This window comes from Podarcis cretensis (assembly GCF_951804945.1).
Source record: "Podarcis cretensis genome assembly, chromosome: 7".
Classification (NCBI taxonomy): Eukaryota; Metazoa; Chordata; class Lepidosauria; order Squamata; family Lacertidae; genus Podarcis; species Podarcis cretensis.
The window spans coordinates 26,749,597-26,773,296 of record NC_137176.1 but is presented as its reverse complement, the minus strand read 5'-3'; the positions used below and the strand labels follow the sequence as shown (position 1 = coordinate 26,773,296).

At 43.9% G+C, this 23,700-nt stretch overlaps 1 protein-coding gene across 1 annotated transcript in view; it reads left to right on the top strand.

The window, feature by feature from the left end:
• DUSP22 (dual specificity phosphatase 22) overlaps positions 1-23,700 on the top strand; it is a 42,515-nt gene that overhangs the window by 16,048 nt on the left and 2,767 nt on the right. Inside the window, exons 4-6 of the mRNA XM_079985112.1 lie at positions 7,945-7,994; positions 15,121-15,195; positions 16,338-16,509. Of these exons, the coding sequence (XP_079841238.1) occupies positions 7,945-7,994; positions 15,121-15,195; positions 16,338-16,509 (297 nt within the window). The remainder of the gene's footprint in view (positions 1-7,944; positions 7,995-15,120; positions 15,196-16,337; positions 16,510-23,700) is intronic.

Sequence of the window (23,700 nt, the reverse complement as noted above, 5' to 3'; positions counted from 1 at the left end):
TTGACATATATCGCCATCCACTTGAAAAGTTGAATTTTCAGTAATTGGCGACAAAGACTCCATTTGCACTATGTATTTAAAGCAGTACCATATCATGTTAAACAGCCCTGGCTTCCCTTACAGAAGCCTAGGAATTTTAGTTTAAAGGTGCTGGTAGTTATTAGGAGAACCCCCCCCCCCAACACCAATTCCATGGTCAGAGCCAGAGTTCTCATAGTTCCCTGGGAAGAGGAGTTGATTGTTAAACTACTCTGGAAATCGTAGCTCTGCAAGAGGAATAGGAATCTCCTACACTCAGCACCCTAAAAAGGATTCTTTAGAGGAAGCCATGGCTGGCAAGATACTTCTTTAACTGTATAGTACAGATGGATTGATTTGGATAGCACTGAGCTTAAAAATCAGTGGGAGTTGTCATCTCTTCTTTTTAGATGTGGATGCACACTTTTAAGAAGATCCAAATTTAAAGGCACAAGGGCACTCTGACTAACATGTCTGTCAGAGTTTACAGGGTAAATTTCCACAGTAAGTTCACGATTTACTGATGGGGGAAACTCTGCTAAGAAAAAATAACACCATTCCACCTATGTGCTTCCAGCAAGATAGTTTCACACGAGTTGTGCATGTATATCTTCAAAAAAATAGTCAATAAGACATTGACTTGGATTTGTTCCAGGTTATAATAGGGATGATTGTTCACTCTTAATGCTTTATCAATTGACTGAAGAAATCTGGGAGGCAATTTTATTTTTCTTTAGTTACAGGATTCAGTTGACCTCTTCACAGCTGCAATTCTGCGGGGAATGGTGCTGTAAATTTCATCATACCTCGATCCATTTTATCAATTTACTGTCAAATTTGTGGCTTTTAAGATTCAGAGGTTTCATAGTACTGACTAATTAAATGTTTCTCTGTTTTGAATTTGAGATCTTTCTATGTGTGAAGCACTATCGGATTTCATTTGATGGGTTGATCAGTTTCCCTGTTACTAAGCACATTTGAATTTTAATTCTTATTCTCCAAGCTGAGGGCAGGACACCCCCCCCCCTCTTCTGTAGTCTGTGCCCTCATAGCGTTAAAGAATGAAACAGAATCGTGATCTGAAAATAATTGCTTGGAATCTGGGGAAAGCCCAGGTTCCACTGATCTCTTCAGAGAAGCATTAGGTTTACTTGAAATGATCATTTTGACTTCGCCTGAAGAAGTTTTAGTTCAAGAGTTTACCATTGGAGTTTTAATGTTTCTTATATTTTGGTTCTCAACACCAGTAATTCAGTTGCATGAGGATCTGTTTTTGTAAGGCGATGTCAATAGGAACCACGCTCAATGATGGTCAGGGCATTTCTGAAGCAAATTCAATCTTAAAGAGTGTGATTCAATTATCACTTTTATTAGTGGTGGAATGGAACTTGTCCTGGTTGGTTATTCTCTTGAGTTCGGAAATAATTGCACAATCCACCTTAGTTGGTTGCCTTTTGAATTTTGCACAGCCTGTTTCCCTCATGCGTTTTCAACAAATATTTCAACGATAAAATAACGGCGAAATGGCTTTGCTTATTGCTGAAACTTTTGAATATTTTCAATAATAAAATGAGTCATGAGCATTTGTACTGTACTTGGGCGACTGCTCCTTAAAGCAACTGAAAGGACAAATAAACAAATTACTGGGGGGATTTTTTCCCCCTTCTCCCTCGAAGCGGTTCTTTAGCTGTACTGGGCAGAACTCTTGATAACCTCTTGTTGTGCTCGAGAAAACCTTGAGAAACCAACTGTTTCCTAATTAAGCCGTTTTGATGAAATGCCTCTCATTCGAAAGAGGTATGTCCACCCCTCATCTGTTGATGTGGCAAGTCAAAATAACACATGGGGTTTTTTTTTCTGGGCTAACCTGAAAGAACTTGCCAGGTGTTTGAGGGTTTTTATTTGCATCTTCCTTCAAAATGAGGTGCCCCGGGGTTTTGTTTTTGGCTCTTAAAGTGTTTCTTGGAAGCTGTCGTTGAAAGGTTTACATAAATTTAAATACCGAGAAGTTCAATGCCAAAAATAAGGCATTTCTTTCTTTCTTTTTAAACTGCTTAATTTCAGCCTAGAAATTTGTGGTCATTTAGGACAGCTCAAAAGTCCTGATTGGTTATTGCCCTTTCCATTTAAAAAAAGATGATGATTCATAAGTCTCCGAGAAGACAGGCATCTAAAGTTTCAAAGTTTCTGAAGTCTCAAAGCAAACTTTCAAACGGGAGATTGGTGTTAGATCAGGGGAATTAAATATCTGATCCTAAATTTGTTTGAACAGCATGTAACTGATAGAATGTACTTAAAAGTAGATGGTTACATTTTCTTCTTTCACCACAAATTTAGAGTACTTGGATTACTAGCTTAAAGAACTTGAATAAGTATTCTTTTCGCTGAGAATGTGTATCTAAGAATGAAACAATTCATTTAATGATCTTTAATGTGGACATCTGTTTCCTTTAAGTTTCTTTGAAAGTAAAGATTTTTTAAAAATCTGTTGTTCAGATTCATTTATAGCAATTGAATGCAAGTTGCTATTGTAAATTCTGGAGATTTTGATCTTACTATTCTGTGTTTGCTCATTCTTTATTCTTTTAAATGAACAAGAATTGGGACTTAGTTAAAAACAACAACAATTACTGAGTGGTCTGTCTCCTTCAGAATCAGAAGTGGTGTTATGTGGCTAACAAAATTGTGAAGCAGAATTTTCAAATTGTTGTCGGTTCTCTAGAGTGTTAAAACAGAGGCTAAAATACCTTTCTAAAGAGATAACCAGCTATTCAGTTCCATGCCCTAGAAATTTTAAAGCATTTTCTTTATACAATTTTTATTTGTATTTTCTATATAAATGTAGAACTCATTGTGGGTTTCATGAGCAAATCTGTTAACTAGCTTAAAATACTTACGGTCATGATTTTCCTGTTAACTGAAAACGAATACATGGGTTTGGAAAATCTGAAATATATGTAAAATTTGATGACAGCTTTTCTTTAAAATGTAAAATTGAGTGAGTAGTTTTTATCTGGGCAAAGCCCTGGTGAGGCAATTTACCTAGCATCAGAATTTTCCAGCATCTTGACCTGGTACCAGCATGATGGCTGTTAGAGTAATAAGAGCGAATATCAGATATTCTGCAGAGCTGAACTCTTGCTTCTTTCAGCTATGACAATCTTGAAATCTGAATACTTGCGCTAGTTTTGTTAACTCTCCCTTTGTATCGGTTTAACAGTTCGCTTGACTTTCAGGGCCTAAAGAGAAATAAAAAAGCTTCTCTTTGTGGTTACGCTTGTCTGATGAAATAGAAAACTGAGAGGAAAATGAATTTATTGGCTTCCAATGCACGCCTTTTTGAAGGCACTGGAATTTGGAGAAATTGGCCTGGTTGTATTTTGACTGACTTTTGGTTTTTGTTGGTTGATTTCTCACTCTAGATATTATGCCAGCAACCCCGTACCCTCTAATATGACGTCAGGAAAAATGAGAACACCATATTCCAGGGCCACACTCCCATGTGAGTCGTGTGACCTGCGTGAGATTGCAGTCCCAAAGAAAGCACTTCTTTGGACACTGCACCCAAAAAGTGCATTTTTGGGCACCACACAAGACCACGGCCCCCCCAGCTTTTTTTCAGGCATAGTGCCCCAAAATGTGTGAGATGGTGTTTTTTGGGGGTGAGAGGACACTCCGAAATCACATGAGACCATGGTGCCCAAAATATCCACCATGCTCTCGCAGGGAAAAATGGATGTCCCTGTTTTTCTGGGACAGTTGTGGGGTATGCAACCCTGATGTAGTAAGTTTCAGGATGAGGTTCTTGTCATGATGACCTGTGATAAGACAGGTGTTTTTTTACGGTGTTACTTAGAAGATGCCTTCACAAAATTGGGAATTTTCATGAAACTGCTCATGCCTGGTAACTATGTTTGTTGCTGCTTCCCTCATCATACGTAAGTAACCCAATTTTTATGCATCTATCCTGCTCTTTATATTGTGAAATTCAATGCAGATTGGATGAAATTGTTCACAGAATCATTGAAATTGGACCTGCAGAGGATGTGATTCAAAGACCAGCTGGAATCAGCGGGGTCTTCCATTCACCCCACTGCCATGTATTCACCAACCTTACCTTTGATATTATCTGCACCTTGAATCAGTTACACTGGTGGCTGTCGTTTCCCTTTTTCTCTTGCAGCCAGGTCCACACTTAGCCACAAAACCCCCGATGAAGTCTGCTTGCATAATAAGCAGCAAAGTTTGTTGTTGTTGAATGTAATGTATACATATCAAAAATAGATAGATAGATAGATAGATAGATAGATGATAGATAGAATATATGCACTAGAACAGTGGCTTGCTGACAATTGGAGGTCATTTTGGGACAATTCTTAGACAGCTTGCATGAGGGTGTGCACAGTAAGGATTCTGCTTTTGCTTAACTACGACTGCAAAATAAGCCCTGCAATATGTGTGTGTGTGTGTGTAACAATTCTTGCAAATCAGGGAGGCCGAAGGCACATGGATCCACATGTGGTGGAACTGTAAAATGGAAATGGAAAATGATTTATAACAAGCAGAAGAAAATGTTCAAAAGCCTAAAAAGCCCTAAAAAGCCGGAAGCCTTCCTGCTAGGAATTATGGGTAATGAAATTCCAAAAAAGTTTAGGAGAGTCTTTATGTATGTTACAGTTGCTGCCAGAATTTTAATTGCAAAAGGCTGGAAGGGAGAAGATATCCCATCCAAATAAGACTGGCAAAATAAACTCAGAGAGTATGCTGAACTAGCGAGACTATCAGTGAGGTTACAAGATGTTACAGATGAAAAATTTATCAGAGAGTGGGACATATATAGAGTTTATGTAAAAGAACATTGTCAAAATATTAATCCGTTGGCAGGTATTGACTGAACTTCTGTAGGTGAATAGGATAATATTAGAAGACTTAAAGTAAGTCAAACAACATGGAGAAAATAAAGTTAAGTGTGCATCCAAGAAATATAATCTGGGAACATAATGGGAAGATCAGAGGTCACGTTGAAATCAATTGCAAAAAGATGTAAAAAGAAAATAACTGAGGAACGAACGACTGCAGAATTTTTTCCTTTTGTTACTTTTTATGCTGTCTTCAACATGTAATGATAATTTCTGTTATACAATTTTCAATTAATAAAGCATGGAAAAGGGGGGGGGAACAATTCTTGCAAATCTTGTTTTTAAGCAGTGGCATTTAGATTGAAGCAGTAGAGCAGGTTTAGCATTCATAGCTAAAATAAGCGTAGACTTTTAGTAATGAACTTAAGGTAAAGGTAAAGGGACCCCTGACCATTAGGTCCAGTCGTGGCTGACTCTGGGGTTGTGGCGCTCATCTTGCTTTATTGGCCAAGGGAGCTGGCATACAGCTTCCGGGTCATGTGGTCAGCATGACTAAGTCACTTCTGGCGAACCAGAGCAGCGCACGGAAACACCGTTTACCTTCCCGCCGGAGCGGTACCTATATATCTGCTTGCACTTTGACATGCTTTCGAACTGCTAGGTTGGCAAGAGCAGGGACCGAGCAACGGGAGCTCACCCCATCACGGCGATTCGAACCACCAACCTTCTGATCAGCAAGTCCTAGGCTCTGTGGTTTAACCCACAGCGCCACCCGCGTCCCTTAGCTGTGTGTTCTAAGTGCAAGGGCCGGGCTGTTCTTTCAAGGCTTTCTTACTGGCTCCATCAGTGGCAATGCTAAATGAAAGCTATCTTCTTGTTCTGCGGCAGTGCAACACTAAAGCCGCTTCCAGGTGACTTGTGAGCATTGATTCTGGTGCGTTCGCACAGAATTTGTGGGGGGCTCACACGGTACCCACTGTTCACTGAGCATTTGTTTGCAGGCAGGTTACACGGCGTACCATCAAGTAGTTGTTACCTTGTAGTTTCCAATGCATTTCTCCAGCACCAGCCTCATTGCAGAGAAGTCTAGTTTTGTGGGCAAGGGGAATGGATTTGTTGCCCAAGCTATTGTGCAACCTGCATGTGGTGGAATCCCACACACAAAACAAGGAACATATGAGACAGGGAAGGCAAGAGTTTTGCAGGAGAGCATATGCTTTGCAAGCAGGAGGAGATGAATCTCTATGTGGGTCTGGAGGAAACCACTGTAAGGAACCCTAGGGCCATTGTGGTTCTCTCCTTATGCTGTTTGACTCCCAACTCCCATCAGCCCCCAGCCAGCATGGCCAATGCTCAGGCTTGATGAAAGTTGTAATTTATCTACAGTGGTACCTCGGGTTACAGACGCTTCAGGTTACAGACGCTTCAGGTCACAGACTCTGCTAACCCAGAAATAGTACCTCAGGTTAAGAACTTTGCTTCAGGATAAGAGCAGAAATTGCACGGCGGCAGTGGGAGGCCCCATTAGCTAAAGTGGTGCTTCAGGTTAAGAACAGTTTCAGGTTAAGAACGGACCTCCAGAATGAATTAAGTTCTTAACCCGAGGTACCACTGTACATTCGGAGCATGTTGGCTACCCTGGCCTTGGAGCATCCTGGTGCCCTCCAGATGTTGATGGACTACTGTTCCCATCGTCCCATGCCATGCTGGCTGGGGCTGATGGAACCGAGAATCCAACAACATCTGGAAGCCACCATATTGGCTGCGCCTGCCCTAGAGCACCCTTCCCCAACCTGGTGCCCCCCATATGTTTTTGATTGTGCTGCCTGGTGCTCATGGAAGTTGTAGTCCAATTCATTTGGAGGATACCAAGGAAGGATGCTGTAGAGAGATGTCATTCTATATACGCAGCACTTAGCAAGATGGTCCCAGCTCTACAGTTCTATGAGTCTATAAGATTGATCAAAGGTCTGTCTTTAAGTTGGCTTCCAGTGAGGGAGAGAGTATCACCTTTGTGCCCAGCTTTTGAAGTTTCAATGTTGTCTGACTGGCTGCTGTTGAAATGTTGGACTAGATGAGACCCTTCCATGAGTTATACGTATCTAGTGAAGCAATTTTTTTTTTTAAGATAATCTTTATGATTACATACTATACATATACACATTACTTTACCTTTACATTTACTCCTATGAGTTGACTTCCCTCCTTCCTTCTTCTGGCTTTTTAATGTCGTCTCTAAGTTTTTCGCATTGTCTTTATTGATTTTGTATATTGTTCTTCTTCTTTCAACTTTATCCCTACAGTGTCTATATACAAATATTTTTTTTCTGTATGTACACGTCTTGTTGTTTGTCTATATTCATTTACAGAGACAACTGGTTACCTTGATTGTATTTTACATTTTAATTCATATTGTCATTTAACATCCAATAAAGTTTCTTTTAATTTCCCATTATGAAATCAGTAGAATGGAAATAGTGAAACAATTTTTAGCTTAGGTTTCTCTGTCTCTTTCTGCTGAGACGCCCACTTCTAACTCTGTCTGAGATTGAATTATTTTGGTGAGGACTGATTAAGAATACGTTTTATTGTGGGGAGGGAAGGCTTCATTCAGCTCAGCACTGTGATAATCTTGAGAACGAAAACATCTATTAAAAATTAATACCCGTGCTACACCGTTACTCTTTGCTTTCCATTACTTATTTAACTAATTCAATATAGCACTGCAAATAGTAACAGCCTTCCCCAACCAACATTGAATGCACACTTACTTAACCTACATTCATTTTAAGAAAGCAGTAAGTTGTGTAAAACAGCACATTAGCAATTTATAGCATTGCAGGACAAACAAGACATGTTAAAATGACAAATACCACAGAAGGGCTGGAGGTAATGTTTCCACCGCCAAGATTCACTTTGACGTCTGGGTACGTGGTGGTTTGTGATCGTGCGCTGATGAAACCAGGTCTTAAAATGGCTTCCTGGGAGCAGCACCAAGTGAAAGAAGACAGTCTTTGAATGTGTGTGCACTTTCTCTTCCTTGATATATTTATATTTTTTTATGCAGGGAGTGAAGTATCTGTGCATTCCTGCTGCAGATTCGCCCTCACAGAATTTGTAAGTATTTTTTTTAAAAAATGGCAACACTAGACAAGTGAACCGTAGACCCGGTACTGTTTGATATGGAATGCCTCCCTCTTGGATATGTAAATATCTTTGACTTCTTAACGACTCCATTTTCCTTTTTATTTTTACATGCAACAGGTGGTGGTATTCTGTGCTAATCCTACATGGAATAGTTCCGCTTAAGTTAATGGGCTGGTTTGTGTCCCTTCATTCCGTTGGCTCTACTCTGTGTAGAAGTTTGCTGGATACAGGCCTATGTCTGAAAGTCCTGTTACTTGTGAGAGATATTTTATGGAAGCCACCCAGAGTGGCTGGGGAAACCCAGCCAGATGGGCGGAGTACAAATAATAAATAATAATAATAATAATAATAATAATAATAATAATAACAACAATAATAATAATAACAATAATAATAATAATAATTATAGTGGACTCTTTGACTCGGGAGATCTGGGTTCAAATGTCTATCTGTGCCATGAGGTTTCCTAGGTAGTTTTGAGCAAGTTGATGTCTCCTTATCTGCCATATTTCAAAAACACAAAAGTTGTTGAGCTTTTTTAAAAAATTGACCAAAATCTCCAAAAAAAGAAAAGATGATTTGAACTATTTTTAAGGAAACTTGCCAAAATGTACACTTCTGACGTGTTGCCATATGTCTGGATTTCCTGGACATTTCAGTGATTCCCCCCCCCCCCGAATGCTGTTTACGAGGGCCGAATTCTGGCTGTGTCTGGGAAATTCCAGGCGTATGGCAGCCCTAAGTTTGTTGGGAGGATAAAAGGAATCAGTGCTCCTGGAAGAGTTATGCCAGGATAGAAAAGTGGTAGATAATGGGAATCGGAAACATGCTATCTGTGAGCCTGGCTACAGTGTCCTAAAACAGGTCTGTACAACTGGAGATACACCAAGCCAAATGCAGCCAAATGTTCTAAAAAACCCCTTTCTTTCTTTTTTTGCCTCCTACCTAGAAATGCAAGAATTGGGAAGGGGAGGGGAGGGGAGGGGAGGGGAGGGGAGGGGAGGAGAGGAGAGGAGAGATTGCCATGCACCTTGCAGGCCACAATAGCTGGCTGGGGGAGCTGCATTTGAGTTGCCAGTTCTCAGGGTGGGTTGTCCTGTCAGGTTTCTCCCCCATATCGTTTCGATGCAAAGGGGCTTTGGGCTACCTTGACTCTGAAGAGTGCAGTGGTACCTCAGGTTACATACGCTTCAGGTTACAGACTCCGCTAACCCAGAAGTAGCACCTTGGGTTAAGAACTTTACCTCAGGATGAGAACAGAAATGGCGCAGCGACAGCAGGAGGCCCCATTAGCTAAAGTGGTGCTTCAGGTTGAGAACAGTTTCAGGTTAAAAACAGACCTCCAGAACGAATTAAGTTCTTAACCCGAGGTGCCACTGTAATTGCATCAACTTTACAAGAACATTTGGACAGGAACCAAGTTTTTCTTCTCGTCTTCACTGTTTATGCGTATGGGAGGTGAGGAGGGAGGGGGGTTTCAGCCACTTCCTGATAATTTGTTTTATAGAGAAACAAAAGTAGTTTCAAAGGGCCTGCCTGGTGCCTACGGAAGGAAACGCAGCGCTGCCTTTTTCTCTCAGATCAAAGCACTGCCTCTTTGGCCTGATGCTTTCGAGAGATCTTTTTAGTAGATTTGCTTCTCTTGTGCAACAGAGAGATCCCAAGTATCTTGAAAAACGAGTTGATTGATTATTTCAGCTCATTTTGGGAATACTGATCTGGGGAGCAATATTTGAGCACCTTTTTTCTTTCCACAGTGCTGTTGCATATATAGTTCCATTTATGCCCATAGAGCCTCACAGAGTTGTAACAGTATTGAGAGAGCCCGAAATTGACACTCCCTATAGCTGCTGATCTGAAGATACAGTGCCATACTCCACTGGTGCTTGGTACATGGAATATTTTCATCAGTGTTTACTGGTGTTCCCAAGAGTTCTAATGTGGCTTAGGGAACTGGATCAGGCCAGCAGACCAGATCCTCTGTCCCCTAAATCTATCCCCCACCTTGGGCTAAATATAACAGGTTGGCAGGAACTCCTCCTGTTCAATCACTTGGCATTACAATGACATTGAGTGATGCAGCGCTTTAGAGACCCGACAATCAGCTGCTCACTGGGACGTCAAAGCACCATGCTGGGTTCTTTAGGATATTCCTCTTTGCTGATGGTTTCTGCAGTTCCTCTTGGGTTATCTCTGTGTTAAGCCTTTGTGCAGTTCCTCTTGGGTCATCTGTATGTTAGACTAGTTAAGACTTTTTATCTATTAGTTAAGAGACTTAAAATAATAATAATTTGAAGCAAAAAACAAGATGTGATGTTTTTGTACCATTGGAAGAGTTTCCAACTACAGATTCAATGAATTCAGGTGCATTTGGATGTCTTGAAAAGCTACCACCCTGAAGTGAATTATGTGGCACCCCGCCCCCAAGGTGAATCAAAATGTTGGAAGGTTGTGAGTCTAAGGAATGCGTAGGCAAACTATGGCCTGGGGGCTAGATCCGGTCCATGGACGGTCCATGAATCAGCGTGTTTTTACATGAGTAGAATGTGTCCTTTTATTTAAAATGCATCTCTGGGTTATTTGTGGGGCATAAGAATTCGTTCTTCTTTTTTTCAAAATATAGTCCGGCCCCCCACAAGGTCTGAGGGACAGTGGATTGGCTCCCTGCTGAAAAAGTTTGCTGACCCCTGGTCTAAGGGCCTTTCCAAACTTACCATTTATAGTGATATAGTTGCTGGGGTTTTTCTGTTTTTTGTTTTAAATGGCATGGTTCCAGAACAATATACTCAAAAAATCAATTTCTTTCTACTGAATTTTTTTTTAAAAAAATCAAACTTTTGAGAGAGATCCGGAATAGTAATAGTAATTTATTATTTGTACCCCACCCATCTGGCTGGGTTTCCCCAGCCACTCTGGGTGGCTTCCAACGAAGATTAAAAATACATTAAAATGTCACACATTAAAAACTTCCCTGTTTTTAGATGTCTTCTAAAAGTCATATAGTTGTTTATTTCCTTGACATCTGATGGGAGGGCGTTCCACAGGGCGGGCGCCACTACCAAGAAGGCCCTCTGCCTGATTCCCTGCAGCTTAGCTTCTCGCAGTGAGGTAACCTTGTTATTTCCATTTGTGTGGCATGTGCACAATCATGGTCCCAGTTTCTGTGCAGGAGGGGTTGTTGGGTGTGGTTTGGGAGATGCCTGTCTTGCACCCCTTCTCCTTTGACCTGTGCAAGTGTCCTGTGATCTCAGCTCAAAGAAAAGAGATGGCAGAGAGAGACTCAAAGTCCTGCCCACGACAGCAGTCATTAGCTACAGATAAAATTTCATCACAGTAGCCAGGTTTTCCATAGCTCAGGCACAAACTTTTTTCTAATTTCCTGGTATGCCCCGCAGAGGACCTTAAGGTCTATGAATAAACATAGTTTAGAGGTCCCGGGCCCTAAGGAAGTTAGATTATCCTCCACCAGGGCCCGGGCCTTCTCAGTGATGGCTCCGACCTGGTGGAATGCTCTGTCCCATGAGACCAGGGCCATGCAGGATTTAACTTCCTTCTGCAGGGCCTGTAAGACAGAGCTATTCTGTCTGGCTTTCAATTTGAACCTGGCCTGATCTTTTGTTCCCCTTCCTTCCTTCCTTCCCCCTCCCCTTTCTGTGAAGATTGCCCGCTCTGGGATCCCACAGCTGGTTCTCCCCTGGTCTCCTCGCTGGCCCAAGTGGGACTAATTTAGCCAGCTAGCCCTGGTGATCATCTAATGTTTATTGGATGGATTTTCCCCTTAAATTGATTTTTGATTTTATTGTTATTTACGCTTTATACTGTATTTTATGCTGGGGTTTTTTGTAGCATCAATTAAATATTTTTAACTTGTTGTTAGCCACCCTGAGCCTGGTTTCCTGAACCAGTAAGGGTGGGGTATAAATAAAATTATAATTATTATTACATACAGGGGTGTTGAGCATTAAACACATATATACCCAAAGGAAGCATGCTCCTAACTCCAGTGTGTACTGGGCTGGAGGAGCACAAAAGTACACAAGGGGTGTGACTAACAGACACAGAACATTTCTCAACTTGGGCACAACCCGCCATTAGTGTGGAAAGGAAAACACCGCACTCGCAGTCTAATAATGGCAATGTGTGACCAAAGGTGCAGCCGGGGCAGCTACAAATTCACTCTTGAAAACGTCGGATCAAACAGCTGCCAGGCCACTATAAATGGTGAGGGTGGGAAAAACCCCAGTGTGATCCCTGTTTCCTAATGAGTCGCACTTCCGGCCTGCTGAACTGGTTGTTGAATGAGCTACCAGCAGGCAGCTCTTTCCCAGAAACCAGATGTGCACTTGGCGCTGTCACTGGGGGAAAGGGCAAGATGGGGACATAGGAGCTGCCTTCTTCCAAGGCAGACTGTTAAGTCCATCTAGGCCAGGATTGTCTATGCTGACTGGCACTGGCTCACCAGTTTTCAAAGAGGAATCCCCCAGCAGAACCTGGTACCTTCTGCATGCAAAACATGAACCTAACCGCTGAGTTACAGGCTTCCCCTCCTGGCTGTTCAGTTCAGTGAGTTCCCTTGAGACACTGCCACTCACTGTGGTTACCGTGACTATACTAGTAGATGCCTTTGTGTATGTGTGATCTGGTAGCTTTCCCAATTTAAGTAACCAAGACCCAGATCTCCTGTGCTCTGGGCCTTCCATTTATTCCCCTGTGGCTCTCGCTTTGCCTCGGGTGGGCCACAGGGGCGGTTGCCCCGGGCATGACATTGTTAGGATGTGTAAGATTTCAACACCCAGTGCTGCCTCAATATAGCTGGGCTCTTTTGAAAACGAACCGGGAAGTTGCCTCTCCGGACAACGTAATGACTCTTCTTTTATTATCTCTGCGGCTGCAATCTTCCGGGTGACATGGACACCCTTAGGCCATTGAATATGCATGTGTACGCCGTGCATCTCCCTCCCAGCCACCCCTTCCGAGTGGTCCTGGGCACTGGCAAACGACGCTATGCCACTAGGAAGGGCCCAAGCATCTAGTGGCGCTACAAAATGGCAAGAGTGAGAAGATGGGTTCTTAATAGCTTGTAAGACCTGTTGCAGCAGTAAGAACAAATTCAAAGAGCCCTGCTGGGTCAGCCCCAAAGGCCCTTGTAGTTTAGCATCCTGTTCTCACAGCAGCCAACTGTATGCCCATGGGAGGCCAGTCAGCAGAACCTGATTGCTACAGCACTCTCTGCACTGGTGATTTCCAGCAAGTAGTAGTCAAAGGCATAGTGCAGGCATAGGCAAACTTGGCCCTCCATATGTTTTGAGACTACAATTCCCATTATCCCTGACCACTGGTTAGCTAGGGATGATGGGAGTTGTAGTCCCAAAACAGCTGGAGGGCCAAGTTTGCCTATGCCTGGCATAGTGCCTCTAGCAGTGGAGATGGAACATGCCCATTGTGGCTAGTAGCCAGTGATAGACTTATCCTCCATGATGTGTACCTTCTCTCAACACATTGTTGTCTAAGCTGAAGATGAACCCCACAAAAGGGGTTGTAATTTCCCAAGGCCGAGCTGAAAAGCTAGGGGTGGGTGGGAAGACTCTAGCCTTGCAGATGTAAGATTTAGGAAGTTTACACTCTGAGAACGATTGTGGGGATTTCTTCTGTGTTGGGTACAAATGTTTATTTCAGACTGTGCTGTGGGTGGTGGTGAAGTGTCCCCAACCGTGGAGCAGCTGCTTCAAATGAGCTACTAACACTATACAGTGGTAGCTCAGGTTACATATGCTTCAGGTTACATATGCTTTAGGTTACATACGCTTCAGGTTACAGACTCCGCTAACCCAGAAATAGTGCTCCAGGTTAAGAACTTTGCTTCAGGATGAGAACAGAAATCGTGCTCTGGCGGCGCGGAAGCAGCAGGAGGCCCCATTAGCTAAAGTGGTGCTTCAGGTTAAGAACAGTTTCAGGTTAAGAATGGACCTCCGGAACAAATTAAGTACTTAACCTGAAGTACCACTGTAGTTACGGTTTGGGGAAGGGGAGGGGAGCACTAAATCCTAATATTTTATCACCCATTATCCCACCCATCCTTACAACAGCTGTATAAAGTAGACTAGGACACCACGTTAAGGTCCTTGGAAGACAAAGGTGGTATATAAATGTAATAAATAAATGAAATATCTCTTTATTACAGTTGACAGCTGTGGCTGTAGCTTGCCTAAGGTTACCCATAGGCTTCACGGCTGGGCTGAGATTTGATCAAGCCCAAGGAGTTGTGAGTTGGACCAAGGGGTCCTGGTGCACAGAATGTGCTGCTAACCACTGAGCTGCTTGGTGTTATTCATACATCTGGACCACACTGTGTGTGCGTACAGCCACATGTCACCACCCAATTTACTGGCTGCAAAAAGTGGGAGGCCAGGGAATTTGGGAAAAAGAAGTGAGGGTGGAGGGCGCTTGCTGCCTCGATTTCCTTGTGATAATCACTGGCAAGGTAGCCATCATACATGCAGAGTTTGAGATGGCGCTACATTTATAAAAACATAAGAAAACATTACACATTAAAAAGCTTCCCTATAGAAGGCTGCCTTCAGATGTCTCCTATAGCTTAGTTATTCATCTCCTTGACATCTGATGTGAGGGTGTTTCGCAGGGTGGGTGTCACTCCTGAGAAGGCCCTTTGCCTGTTTCCCTGTAACTTCATTTCTTGCAATAAGGGAACCACCAGAAGGCCCTTGGAGCTAGAGCTCAGTGTTTGGGCTGAGCGATGGGGGTAGAGATGCTCCTTCAGTAACAAGGGGAATGTCCTTCACCGCCCAACGAAAACATGAAAAGCAAGAACAGGCCACAAATCAAACCACATCAAGTTCCACACGCCTGGGAGAACAAGAATGCCTTTGCCTTTGTCCCCAGAAACCCACTAAGTTGGTGTTACTCAGTATGTTGCATTGCTATCCAAATATTTGGCTGCAAAGGCAACCATGTCTCTCTAAAATACAGCATTGGGCAATACTGCAAACCTCTTTCAGAAGGCAAATCAGTGGGACAGAGGAATAAGAAATCCCTTAGCTTAACTGGGACTAAATCAAGTCTACGTCTAATTTTTAAGGGTCAGACACTTCAAAGAAAGCATTGAATTTATCCATGAATGCCGACTTGGAGGTCAGAGCTGCCTTGTTCACTGGTACGTATTTCATTTAAGACTATTCTACATGTGATTATTCCTTTTTGTTTCTCATCTTTTCCAGTCTCAGTCATGATCTTGCCTTCCGCTCCTGAAGATTGGGGGAAGCAAATGTGTCTCTGAAGCGTTGCCGCTTCCCCTTGCTGCTTATTGTACTGGAGAGAGGCAATAGGCCCACTTTTGTTCTTAGTTTCATGGGTCCAGAAAAAAGTGTGGCATTGAGAGCCGGGCTATACCCACCAGATTGCCCCCAGTGTTGGTGAAGCCTGATTGTGTGCTTGCGTGCTATACTGCATTCCAGCTGTGCATTGTTCCAAGTTGCATGGAGCATCTATGCTGCTGAAGGCATGAAGTTGCCCGTTTTAGATTGCTTGCTGGTGCAGTGTCTTTAGAAATAAGGTTCATTGAGGGCAGGGCATCTTTACCAAACTACAATTCCCAGAAATCTTAGCGGGAACTCATGCCCACTAAACTGGTATAAGCTTGTGGCGCATTCCTGTAACAACAACAACAACAACAACAACAACAACAACAACAACAACAACAATTTATTATTTATACCCTGCCCATCTGGCTGGGTTTCCCCAGCCACTCTGCATGGCTTCCAACTGAATATTAAAAACAATACAGCATCAGACATTAAAAACTTCCCTAAACAGGGCTGCCTTCAGTTGTCTTTTAAAAGTAAAATAGTTGTGTATTGCCTTGACATCTGCTGGGAGGGTGTTCCACAGGGCAGGCGCCACTACCGAGAAGGCCCTCTGCCTGGTTCCCTGTAACCTCACTTCTCGCAATGAGGGAACTGCCGGAAGGCCCTCAGCGCTGGACCTCAGTGTCCGGGCTGAACAATGGGGGTGGAGACGTTCCTTCAGGTATACAGGACCGAGCATTTTCCGCAAATGCTCGTATTTTTGAATATTGCCATCATGTTCAGCACTGCACTGCTTTGGGAAGTATGCCTTGCTTTGAAACTTAAAATTTATACACTTGCCAAATGAGAATCATCATTATTTTGCATGGTTTGTTTGGTTGTTTTTTAAAAAAGAAAAACATGCTTTCTGTCAAACCTAACGTCCATGATGTGCTTTCAGCTTACTATAACCTCTATGTATCTACTTGTCCACACCTGCTTGGCAATGCAGCCTTGCCGGCGTTTCCAGGAGTGCCACCTTGGTTGTGGCCTACATAATGACCATCACTGATCTCGGCTGGGAGGACGCGCTGTCGGTAGTGCGAGCGTCGAGATCGTGCGCCAACCCGAACGCAGGCTTCCAACGGCAGCTGGAAGAGTTTGAGAAAACTGAGCTTGCTCATGTAAGTACGTAAGGACTCCACGCAAGAATCAAGGTTGAGGAAATTCTCTTAACCTGAGGGGTATGTTCCCTCTCTTTGGTAACCTTCTGGGGCCACTTGCCGGCAGTGGGTGGGGCAGAGCAAGACATTTAGCAGCAGCTTGGCTGCAGGAGTTGCTGGAAGGAGGCCTACAAGGCCTCATCCAACCATCTTAGGGACTCCACTCTGGATTTACTCCTTAGCCTTTTCCCGAAGATATCCCACAAGGCAGCAGAGGTTGAGGATCAGAGTTTACCTTCTCCTAGATGGGCTACCTTCCCAGGTTTATGAGCCCCATCTGCCCCTCACTTCCCTCTACAACACATGCAGAAACTGCCTGCTTGACCGTTGGACCCACTATTCGTCTCATCCACTCTATCTGCCAGAGCCTGTCTTTGCATGCAGAGGAAGTCCCAAACCTGCCAAGCATTTGAGACCCATCAGCTACCCTCACTTGGCCAATCAAAACCATTTCTTGGGGTGTGGCTGCTGTCACATGCTGACAGCTTCTAGGAGCCACAGGTGAGAGCTGAGCGCAGGGTGGGGACTACCCCAGAAGAATGGGAATGTGTATTACAGTGGTACCTCGGGTTACATATGCTTCAGGTTACATACGCTTCAGGTTACAGACGCTGCTAACCCAGAAATAGTACCTCAGGTTAAGAACTTTGCTTCAGGATGAGAACAGAAATTGTGCTCCAGCGACGCAGCAGCAGCAGGAGGCCCCATTAGCTAAAGTGGTGCTTCAGGTTAAGAACGGACCTCCGGAACGAATTAAGTACTTAACCCGAGGTACCCCTGTAGTTCACTTCACAGTGTGGTAAGTCTTTCCTCCTGTGTTTGGGGGCCATCCTGCTGTTTCTGCTGAGTGGGCTGTGGACCTCTGCCCCCAAGGCCTCCCTGGATGGCAGCATGGATCTGACATGTCAAATGTCCTCTAATATATGATGCCTTCGTTAGTACATTTTGGGCAGCTCAGTGCATTTGTAAAGTCTGTTTAGCCCCTTATCTTTTAAATGAGAGGCAAACTGGCTTTGTTAGAACATGCTTGGTAGCTCTGAATCGGCTGCTGCATATACAGTGGTGCCCCGCAAGACGAATGCCTCGCAAGACGGAAAACTCGCTAGACGAAAGGGTTTTCCGTTTTGGAGGCGCTTCGCAAAACAAATTTCCTATGGGCTTGCTTCGCAAGACGAAAATGTCTTGCGAGTTCCTGCGTTTTTTTTTCCTTCCCCCCCCTTTTTTAAGCCGCTAAGCTGCTTATCAGCTGATCCGCTAAGCCGCTTATCAGCTGATCCGCTAAGCCGCTAAGCTGTTTATCAGCTGATCCGCTAAGCCGCTAAGCTGCTTATCAGCTGATCCGCTAAGCCGCTTACCAGCTGATCCGCTAAGCCGCTTACCAGCTGATCCGCTAAGCCGCTTACCAGCTGATCCGCTAAGCCGCTAAGCCACTTATCAGCTGATCCGCTAAGCCGCTAAGCCGCTAAGCCGCTAATAGCGCTAATCCGCTAAGCTGTCAAAGGGCTTGCTTCGCAAGACGAAAAAACCGCAAGACTAAGAGACTCACGGAACGGATTCTTTTCGTCTTGCGAGGCACCACTGTAACATGAATGTATTATTCAGTTCTGAATATTTGTTTCATCTCAAAGGCTTACCATTCCCAAGCTATGGAGGAGTAGAGTCCATGGAAATAAACTGACTTTACATCACAGAGGGACTTTCCAGCCTGGCTGTCTCCCTCCTTAATTTGAACCCTCACAGTCATTTCTGATCTGATAAAGTTTTGACTTGAAATGATGGATTGTCCTTGCATTATGCAAATGGTGTTTAGGGAGATCATAGCATGTATTTGGGTTTGGCATTTCGTGCTGTTTCCCCCCCCCCTTTCCTCCCCCCCCCCCAATTCCATGTAGGAGAAGAGTCTGCAGCTTTCATAGAAAAGCACATACTATCTTGTGAAAATATATTCCTACAAATATATTCCCCAGAGTGGCTGGGGAAACTCAGCCAGATGGGCGGATATAAATATTATGATTATGATTATGATTATGATTATGATTATGATTATGATTATTATTATTATTACTAGGGGCTGCTCCATCCATCTTGCCCATATGGCAGGGGTGCCATGTCCACCTGCCATCATATATATAGTGAAGGTGAAAACCTGCCTGGGCCAAAAGTGGGGTGGCAGGTGGATCAGTTCCCAGTACCTCGGGTTACATATGCTTCAGGTTACAGACTCCGCTAACCCAGAAATAGTACCTCGGGTTATGAACTTTGCTTCAGGATGAGAACAGAAATTGTGCTCCGGCGGTGTGGCGGCAGAAGGAGGCCTCATTAGCTAAAGTGGTGCTTCAGGTTAACAACAGTTTCAGGTTAAGAACAGACCTCCAGAACGAATTAAGTGCTTAACCCGAGGTACCACTGTATAGCACTTTGAAAGAGGCTCTCAAGTAAAGACGAAACAATCATCTGAGTGGTGGATCTTGCTGAGCCTCTTTGAAAACGCCATCTTGTGGAACACATTGCATCCCCTGATGTCATTGGAACATCGGGTGATTGGCAGGTGGGTAGCCCTGCCTACCTGTCAAACATGGCCTGTGAAGGTTAGGGGAAGTAACCTGGCTTGCAGACCAGATCGTGTTCCTCATCCCTGCTATATATGTATGCAGTGCTTTTTTCGGGGACGGACGGACGCAGGGGTATGCATACCCCTAAACATTTTGTGAATCTAAATTCGGCCTCATTGAGGGGCAGCATTTCAATATGAGTAGGAAAATGAGACTACCCCTAAACATTTTTAAAGAAAAAAAGCACTGTATGTATGGGATCTGTACATTTCTCCCTTTGAATCAGGGGTGCCAACTGAAATAAAATATTGGGATGGGGAGGTAAGCCCCACCCCACATAATCACATGACATGACACTTGCACATGGCATGACACTTGATGGGCAATGCCCATCAGCTTTGCGTTGGGACCCTCCAATACTTCATCGGGTGGACTTTTGCCCCTAGGAGTTGGCTCCTATGCTCTGTGTTATGTATCTGTTGCCAAGAAATGGGCAGTTTTGATGTTGACTGTTAACAGCATGGAGCTCTAAGCAATGAATCCTTCTCAGCTCAGTGGGTCTCTATAGGAAGTGTGCACTGCAGCCCTGATCCCTGCTTTCCCCTGCCCCTTCAAGTCATGTGACACCTCAAAATAATGTAGCTGCCAAGGATGAGTGAGGTGCAATCCATCTCTCCACTTCACCTAGTGCAGTCTGAGGCATTTAATGATCGTTTCGCTTTAAGGATGGTCGTGCTCAGAGTAGCCAATATGGCTGCCTCCAACTCTTGTTGGACTCCCAACTCCCATCAGCCCCAGATATCATGACCAGGAGTCAGGCATGATGGGAGCTGGCTCTCAATAACATCTGGAATGAGATCCCAAGAGTTAGAGCCAGGGAAATAAATTGACTTAAATTCCTTCATTGAATTGTACCTCCCTCCCTTAGTTACCAATTAGGGTAAGCACTGCTTTTTTCTGCTACATGAGCCTTTTCAAAGGAGCAGAAAAAGAAACCTCCTTTGGCTAAGGTTATTTCTCTCTCTCAGCTATGTTTAGCCATTTCACAAATATTTTTAATATGATATTTTCCCCCTTTCAAAGGTTGCCGGCTGTCCCTTCCTTGTCCCCCAAGGGAAACTATTTCCTGTTTGTTTTATTTAAAGACCACATTACTGCCAGGCTTGTGTCCACCTCCCACAACCAGAAAACTGCTGCTGCTACTACTGGGTTGACTATCCTAGTATGAGAAAAGTTGGGGAGAGATGCTGCTGCCTTCATCCTTTACGCACCTTCATAGTTGGCACTCCTGCCACTCTGTCATTTGTATACAGTGGTGCCTCGCAAGACGAAAAGAATCTGTTCCGCGAGTCTCTTCGTCTAGTGGTTTTTCCGTCTTGCGAAGCAAGCCCATTGACGGCTTAGCGGATTAGCGCTATTAGCGGTTTAGCGGCTTTTAGCGGCTTTTAGCGGCTTAGCGGATAAGCGGCTTAGCGGCTTAGAAAAAGGAGGGGAAAGGGAAAAAAACCCCCGCAGGAACTCGCAAGACATTTTCGTCTTGCGAAGCAAGCCCATAGGAAATTCGTTTTGCGAAGCACCTCCAAAACGGAAAACTCTTTCGTCTAGCGAGTTTTCCGTCTTGCGAGGCATTCGTCTTGCGGGGCACCACTGTATTCCCTTTCTATTCAATGTATAAATATTGTAAGCTGCTGCAATCCTAAACACACTTGCTAGGGTAGGCATCCCCAACTTGCAGTCCTCCAGATGTTTTGGCCTACAACTCCCATGATCCCTAGCTAACAGGACGGGTGGTCAGGGATGATGGGAATTATAGTCCAAAACATCTGGAGGGCCAAAGGTTGGGGATGCCTGTGTTAGGGAGTGAGCCACACTGAACTAGGAAGCTCTTCATACTAAGCTAGACTGCTAATTGATCTAGTCAGTACTTTTTTCGGGGGGGGAGTGGTGAATAATGATTAATAATAATAATAATAATAATAATAATAATAATTTGTAACCCATCCATCTGGCTGGTTTCCCCAGCCACTCTGGGCGGCTTCCAACAAAGATTAAAAATACATAAAATTTTCACACATTAAAACTTCCCTGAACAGGGCTGCCTTCTGATGTTTTCTAAATGTCAGGTAGTTGTTTATTTCTTTGACATCTGATGGGAGGGCGTTCCACAGGGTGGGCGCCACTACCAAGAAGGCCACTCTGCCTGGTTCCCTGTAGCTTTGCTTCTCACAGTGAGGGAACCACCAGAAGGCCCTCACCACAAAGTTTGTATGTTTCTTTATTGTGGGCCCAAGTCACAGTGCCACAGCCCTACTCCACCCTGGCAGTGGCTAAATGTAAGATGTGATTAATAAACTCAAGCAGACAATGATCTGAATTAGAAATGGCCACAGCTTTATTGATTACAGATAGAGGTGGATTTCTGGCTCAGGCATCTGTTCCAGATTCCGCCCCCCCGTCCCCGCCCACAAACAAAAAACTATTTAATTTTTAAAAGGTAAGGGAACACAGTTCCGCTAAGTTCCTGCTATAAAAAAAGCCCTGCATCTAGCTCAGCTTTATCAACAGTGATGGAGAGCAGCTCTTCAGGATTTCAGATGGAAATTTGTCCCATCCCTTCTGGAAGATAACAGGGCTTTAATATGTTGGGGATGATCAGGGCTTTATTTCAGCTGGAACTCGCTGGACCTCAGTTCCTGCACCTCTCTGATGGGTGCCATTGACATTATAAGGAAACATGGGAGTCGTTCATGGTGCGTTCTGGCACCTCTTTTTCTAGAAAAATAGCACTGGGGCAATGTAAACTTGCGTCAGATAACCACGAATTGTACTTAGATTTCTTTCTGAAAACAGCCTCTGGTAGTTCCGGGAAAGATCTCTCCCCAAACTTTTGACCTTTCGAATACCATCTAATGTCATATTACATCTTTGCATAGCCTAGGTATACCATTTTTGCAACATATCAGACAGACAGACAGACAGACACTCCATAATGTTTTTGTGTAAGGGGGGGGGGGGGAAGGCTTGCATTAAAAAAGGACCGAGAGGTGGATTTTTTTGTTTTTTTGCATAGATTCAAATCAACTAGATAAAAATCATAGTTTATTCAAATTCCAATTACCTAGATTAAAATCGCTTAGGTATATAGTGGTTTTTAAAAAGAATTCTGTATTGACGATCCAGTTTTGAATGCAAATTTTCAGTTCGCTTCTTTCCCAGAAGAGCTAAAGCAAACTTCCACCTCCACATTTATTTTTTCACAGGACAAGATGCCTCCATTTTAAGTGCTGCTTCCCATATTGTTCTTTTTATACCCTTTAAATATTTTTCTAGTATAGGTACTTGTATTTTAAAGAGTGGTTTTTTATGTTTTCAAAGTGCCTCCTGATTAATTGAAGGCCTATTTAGCCAATAATAAATTATTATTTTTTAGAATATATATATACCCAATTGCAGGGGGACATCTGGCCCAAGTCCCTACTTGATGCAGGAAATCCAGAGCCAGGATATGTTCACCTTACTGTTTCCTCCACACCCTCCGCTCCATATTGTTCCACGGGTTCCTACAAAAATACTGCTTTTTGGCATGTATGTTTCGCCCCTCAAACCAGCTTCAATCCAATTAGAAAACATTGCCGACAAAGGTCCCTATGTTAAAGCTATGGTTTCCCCAGTAGTGATGTATGGAAGTGAGAGCTGGACCATAAAGAAGGCTGATTGCCGAAGAATTGATGCTTTTGAATTATGGTGCTGGAGGAGACTCTTGAGAGTCCCATGGACTGCAAGAAGATCAAACCTCTCCATCCTTAAGGAAATCAGCCCTGAGTGCTCACAGGAAGGACAGATCCTGAAGCTGAGGCTCCAATACTTTGGCCACCTCATGAGAAGAGAAGACTCCCCAATACTTTGGTCACATCATGAGAAGAGAAGACTTCCTGGAAAAGACCCTGATGTTGGGAAAGATGGAGGGCACAAGGAGGAGGGGACCACAGAGGATGAGATGGTTGGACAGTGTTCTCGAAGCTACCAGCATGGGTTTGACCAAACTGCGGGAGGCAGTGGAAGACAGGAGTGCCTGGCGTGCTCTGGTCCATGGGGTCCCGAAGAGTCCGACACGGCTAAATGACTAAAAAACAACAATTGGTTCCACAGTTCACCTGTATGTACACAGTGGCGTGGCATAGGCAGGACAAGGGGGTTGTTGCTGGGGCGCAGGTTTGTGGGGTGCATTTTGCTCCTCATACCACCCCTGCTAGCCCCACACTGCTTTGTGAGTACGATCACTCATCCCAGCCTCTCAAAGCAGTGTGGGGCTGGCAGGGAGTTAGCAGGATGCAACAGGCATGCGCCCTTAAAATCAGCCCAGTCAGACTGATTTTATGGATGCAGGCTTGCCCTTCTGCGTCCTCCTCATGCCCTCCATGTACTCCCCATCAGCATGCCCATGCCCTCCATCCCTCTGCACCTTGAAGACATGCTTCGCCACTGCCTGTATATACCGTTAAGAATTTTCTTTTAATAGTCACCTGACATCTTCCTTCCTATAGCTTAAGTCTACTAGGCAGAACAGAGGTTGCCTTTTTTCGATCAAGGGCCATATCCA